The sequence below is a fragment of the Alternaria postmessia genome (genome assembly GCF_024291825.1).
Source record: "Alternaria postmessia strain BMP 2775 chromosome Unknown scaffold_34, whole genome shotgun sequence".
Classification (NCBI taxonomy): domain Eukaryota; kingdom Fungi; phylum Ascomycota; class Dothideomycetes; order Pleosporales; family Pleosporaceae; genus Alternaria; species Alternaria postmessia.
Window position 1 is genome coordinate 240,923 of NW_026260107.1, and position 6,000 is coordinate 246,922.

Below are 6,000 nucleotides of genomic sequence, written 5' to 3' on the forward strand. Positions count from 1 at the left end.
TCTTCGTTTTGTCGGAGAACGTATGCATGACAGAAAAACAGGAAAATCATATGCAGTGATTAACAGAGATCAGTCATATCTGCAATAGCGAACATCACGAACTGCATTTGTAGTAACTTTAGTGTCTCAATCTATAAACAATGTCTATACTTGGCTGCCACATCTACTAATGATCACAGCTTATCATGTGAACCTGCTACAGCATCCTCTCCCTCCCTCCTTCCTTCCTTCCTTCCTTCCTTCCTTCCTTCCTTCCTTCCTTCCTTCCTTCCATACGTACATACGTACATACGTACATACGTACATAATACGAGTCTTCCAACTTCCAGAATACCCAGTTCACTCTCTTACAGTCTACCCACACTCAATGAACTCGCCAACTGACCTTGAGAAACGAGTTTTTGAATGCTGGGTGTCATTTCCTGCCTTCGCATCTCGTTGACCGAAGTCGAGGTCCAAACAATGACATGATGTAAATTTCCAGTTGACCCTAGGGACGACGTCTCGCACTATCAGGCCAGTAACAGTCTCGTAACACTGTCCACAACTTGAACACAGGGTCCAGGTCCAGTCCTCTATTCCGAGCGACCATAAGCTCGCTGGAACAAAAATTTTCGGCAAAGCAATAGCCCCTAAACTTGATCTCGCATGCTCTGAGCCCTATATGCCGGTTCTCAGTGCTGATAATCCTCACTGCCGACGAAGCTGGGTAAGATGAGTTAAGAAGCTTTCCGTGACCTTCAATCCAGATGTCTGGAAGAACACCAGAACCATCAGAGTCGACAATAGGATCGTCGTCGAAGGCGATATTGGAGAGCAAGAATACCTGTCGGAACAGGTCTGAAGCTGATATTACGGCGCTCGCCTTTTGTATACAATGGTTCTTCTGGGGACACTAGAGTGAGATAGAAATAGTGTAACGATGGATATATTCTCGAATCAAACCTATAGTGATCATTCAACATTCATCATAGCTAATCATAAAATCCCAGAATCTTGTTCGCCCGATCCAGAATGACTCTCTTACCAGGGCCCAAGCCCGCAGCATCGCTATCCCACTCTTGCAACCCCATGGCCTGACAGCCCTCATCACCAACCAAAGCATGCATATCCTCAGCCTTGATACGTCCAACATGCTCGCTCTCACCGATACCGCCGCCAAAGTCCGGGCTTGGGGTTCCATTGACGAAGTTCTGGCGCTGCCGGACAAGGTAGTTGGCGTTATCCTCCGTCATCGGGCAAGCTGGAATGTACAAAACGCTCGAGTCGGACTTGCCTGCATGCGTCTTGTCTACACTGTGGATGGTGTCGCAATGCCAGGAGACGTAGTCGCCAGGTCTGACTGTCGGCATATGGATCATCGACTTCTGCAGGTTGAGATGCGGATGCAGGAGGTGGGATAGCTCCTGACCACGACCTGGCGTCGCGCCATGTACCCATGCGTTCTGTGTTGTATCCATCTCCCAGTTATCCGATGCGAGGAAGTCCGCTGAGTTGGTGAGGGCCTCAGAAGTCGTTTGCGCACCGGGGTCTACGCCTCGTTTGGGAGAGAAGAAGGGTCGGAGGAGGTAGTATGCGGTGGCTTTGGCCAACAACGGGTTGACCAGCAGTGTACCTTCAAAGGGTCCAGTTGTGGAGAGCGACAGCCAGCCTTGGAACATGCGGAATGCGCTGCATGCTCCTACGCCTTGGTGAAGGTCTGAGTTGACAGAAAGACGACAGCTGGCTTCCCAGGGGTCAAAGTCTTCCCAGCGTCCTTTCCAGACCGAGTCGTAGACTTTCCCGAGCCCGTAGCCTTCCTCGGACCAGCGTTCTACACTGCCGCCGTCGACGTGTGGTCCCAGTGCAAATTTGGCGTCACCGGGTAGGCGCATGCGCAAGCGATCTGCGTAGCTTATCGGGTGTTTTGTGGAGAGTGGGATGTGTGGGTTGAGGCTGTGCCAGTATGACATGAGGAAGGCTTGCGTCTTGAGGAGGTTTGGATTACCGCGGGCGAGGAGTTGGGTACGCGACCAATATAATTCAAAGACTTGAGGGTTATCGGCGGGGAAAGCTACAACATGGTCAGTCGCATTCATCCCACCGAGATGCACACACGCATATACTCACCCTTTGTCTGAGGATTCTGGCGAATATACTCTCTCAAGTCTTCCTTCCACTGCAGCGCTTCCTGCTCGGGTATTACATTCCTTACAACTGCAACACCTCTCTTGCGCAGCTCGCTGTTAAAGGACTCGGGTGCATTATCGATGTCCTTGAAGTCAATCTCTGGGATGACTTTGCTGCCTTGCTCGACAATGAGCGGAATCTCGTCGCGAAGTGTCCGAAGGAGGCGTTCCCAAGATTCTCGTACTTCGCTCTCATGTCCCCGGATCAGACGGCTTTTGAGGTCGGCATATTCGGACGTCAGAGGCTTGAACTCCTGTCCCGAGAGCGACGCGAAAGCGTCGGATATATCGCCCGCGCGCTTCTGAGCCTGTGTCGCAGCGGTGCGCAGTTGCGTTGTGGCGCGTCTCGTCGGAGATCGAATGGTTCGGAGCGCGGAGAGCATCGTCGCGGGCGTTCGTTTGGAGATTGTTCGACTGTCTTAAGGCTGTATCATAGTCCTATTCATCCCCAGCAGCCGCCCATTATATACTGATGCTTGCGCCGAGGTTGCACCAGACTTCACTGTGGTTCCGACAGAGTCTTGAAGCTGAAGCTCGAGAGAGAAGATACTGTACCTTCGGAAGCTCTTCTCAATGAGGGATAGCGCTTTCTATGAGCTCTTGCAACCCACCTGTGTCGTAATTACCACTACGTGTAGAGCATCGTTTCCGACATCTCCATCTTGGATCATCATCAGCTCCTAGGCTCACGAATGAGAAGACGAGGAACACACTCTTCGGCGCAACATGTTAGCTGGCAGTGGTCGGAAGGAAAACGGCCGCTTCAACTTGCCCAGTACCCCGCCATCCCACTCCTCCAGGCATCACCTCAGCCCAAGATGACTTCCGCGCCACGCCTAGCAGGTTAATAGGCAGGCTGAATCGGCGGCCCGAGGTCCCACTGACCGCCCTGGACATTGTAGACCCTCGCGGGCAGAATCGACGTAAAAGTATAGCTTCGTCATGTGGGATGAAGCTATAACCCTCAAGTGATCGTGACGATGAGCGGGGTCAATGGGCGAAGGAGCCATTGACGACACGGAGAAATCGACTATAGCCCGCTTGAGCTTGACGGAGCCTTACCAAGTTCCTCATATGTCTTACGGCGCGTCTGTCAAGGTCTTGTCGACGCGTGAGGACGGTTACGGCGGGACGTTCTCCGCAGCCATTACTGTGTCCACGTATATGAAGTATAGGTGTCCCGTTGCTGCGGGCAGCCTTCTGTTCTTTTTCTGAACTGTCAGCTCAAGCACACATACTGCTTGACTACAAAAACCAACATGTCGCAGTCGTACTTGCCGAAAGATTTCCTGTGGGGATTTGCAACAGCAAGGTTCGTCTGACCCAGTACCGTTCTCCACTCTGGAGAGTACCCAAGTACCCCGCCACGATGTATCGTTTTGGGGGCCGCTTTGTTGTCACATACTGAGTTTCCGAACCTGCAGTTACCAAATCGAAGGCGCACCGCATGAAGATGGCCGTGCTGATTCTATTTGGGACACCTTCTGCCGCATCCCGGGCAAGATTGCAGGCGGAGAATCCGGAGATGTTGCGTGCGATTCCTACCACCGCACTGACGAGGACATTGCTCTCTTGAAGGATATCGGCGCAAAATCTTACCGCTTTTCTCTCTCGTGGTCCCGCATCATACCACTCGGCGGACGCAACGACCCTGTAAACGAAAAAGGTCTGCAGTACTACATCAAGTTGGTCGACGACCTCCGTGCCGCAGGCATCGAACCGATGATAACGCTGTTTCATTGGGATCTCCCCGACAACCTGCACAAGCGATATGGGGGCATGCTGAACAAGGACGAGTTCGTGAAGGATTACGAGAACTACGCCAGGGTGTGTTTCAAGGCATTCGGTTCGAAGGTAAAATATTGGATCACCTTCAACGAGCCATGGTGCAGTTCCATTCTCGGATATGGCACCGGCCTTTTTGCTCCCGGCCGTTGTAGTGATCGGAGCAAGAGCGCAGAGGGTGACTCTTCGAGGGAGCCGTGGATCGTCGGCCACTCGCTCCTCATTGCTCATGGTGCGGCAGTCAAGGCCTACCGTGATGACTTCAAGTCCAAGGATGGAGGCCAGATTGGGATTACGCTCAATGGTAAGTGACCAGCACGTGGCTCGCGTATACCGTATGACAGTGGACCGACCCCACGCAATATCGAGCCCGTGCGAGGATAGCTACAATCGGTCTGACGTCTGAGCATGAAAAACGTGTACTGATATGTCGTGTAGGCGACTGGACGGAGCCGTGGGATCCAGAAGATCCGAAGGACCGCGAAGCCTGCGACCGAAAGATCGAGTTTGCAATCTGCTGGTTTGGCGACCCAGTGTACTTTGGCAAATACCCCGACTCGATGCGCAAGCAACTTGGTGATCGCTTGCCTGAATTCACACCGGAAGAAGCGGCTCTTGTCAAGGGAAGCAATGACTTTTATGGCATGAACCACTACTGCGCCAATTACATTAGACACAAGGAGACTGAACCAGAACCTGAAGATCATGTTGGCAACCTGGACATTCTTTACCAGAACAAGAAGGGCGAATGGATCGGCCCAGAGACACAATCAGTCTGGCTCAGGCCGATGCCTTTGGGCTTCAGAAAACTAATCAAGTGGCTTAGTGATAGGTATGGCGGCCCGACCTTCTATGTGACTGAAAATGGCACCAGTCTCAAGGGAGAGAACGATCTTCCTCTTGAGAAGCTGCTGGACGACGAGTTCCGTTGCGAATACTTCAGGGGATATATTGGAGCCTTGGCCGACGCTCACACATTGGACGGAGTCGATGTCAGGGGTTATTCCGCATGGAGTCTCATGGAGTACGTTCATCCCATATTCTTCCAAGTTTCAACGTTTCCTACACCCTTCCTCCCCACTTGTCATATGGAAATTCCTTTTTCCAACGAGTGGTGGAGACTTTATTGTCCGCATTGTGGTGTTGCGTGTTCGTACTCGGGTAGATCATCTATCTCTCCTAGCTTCAAACACTGATTCCTTGGTCTTCCCGCGGAACGCTGTGGTAAAAGGCGTCATGACACACGCTGACATAGTGTACCTGCAGCAACTTTGAGTGGGCCGAGGGCTACACGACACGTTTCGGCGTTACCTACGTCGACTACAAGGGTGGACAGAAGCGATACCCTAAGAAGAGCGCGCGCGAAATCTCGAAAATCTTTGACAAGTACATTAGAACGGAGTAGGTTCCGGTGAACCACGGTGTGGCGTGCGAGGGTGTAGGTCGGGTATGCACGCCATCGAATCAACGTCGATGTGAGCTAGAATTTACAGACAGGGCCCTTCTAGGATTCTTCTAGCGTCATATATGTGGCATGCAGACGTCGGATGTGGGACAATGTGGCATGTAGACGGATGCGGGACAATGTGGCATGCATCGCTCTGATGGGCTGTCCTTGCAAATTAACCATCTGCGGCAAGCTGTGCGACTCTCTCTTTTCTCTAGATGGATCTCGGAGACTTAAAGATGCTATCTTAGATCCGGAGCATTGCGCCATCTTAGGCTCTGGGTAGTAACAACCACTGGGATGATGGTTGTGTATCTCCCGTGTTAGCCTCGCGATATTGATTCCGACGTTTTGAATGAACTCCCAATCTACATACTAAGATCTCTGGTACCGTGGTGCCCGAAAGTAGCGTGCACAAAGTTTGGTTGAGTAGCCACAATGGTGTCATGGTTGGGCATGGATGAAGCATGCAGAGCTGGAGGTATCGCGATGACCGAATAGGCGCGCTTCCCTCCTCGCCTGTTATCTACACCAATTCGACCACCAACGTCAGAAGTAAGCCACTTTCAGCCTCAGCAATGCACCCCACAATTGCGTCCT

At 52.0% G+C, this 6,000-nt stretch overlaps 2 protein-coding genes across 2 annotated transcripts; one reads left to right on the forward strand and one right to left on the reverse strand.

Annotated features, from left to right (window-relative positions):
* Nucleotides 1–974: 974 nt before the first annotated feature.
* On the reverse strand, nt 975–2,551 carry J4E82_006098 (uncharacterized protein; the record flags this gene model as incomplete). Its single annotated transcript, XM_051732358.1, has 2 exons — nt 975–2,053; nt 2,110–2,551. The coding sequence occupies 2 exons, from the start codon at nt 2,549–2,551 to the stop codon at nt 975–977; spliced, it is 1,521 nt and encodes a 506-aa protein (XP_051587933.1).
* Nucleotides 2,552–3,427: 876 nt separating this feature from the next.
* Nucleotides 3,428–5,358, forward strand: J4E82_006099 (uncharacterized protein; the record flags this gene model as incomplete). The annotated part of the gene is made up of 4 exons (XM_051732359.1): nt 3,428–3,480; nt 3,593–4,257; nt 4,392–4,977; nt 5,220–5,358. 4 exons carry the CDS (start codon nt 3,428–3,430, stop codon nt 5,356–5,358), a joined length of 1,443 nt encoding a protein of 480 aa, XP_051587934.1.
* Nucleotides 5,359–6,000: the final 642 nt, after the last annotated feature.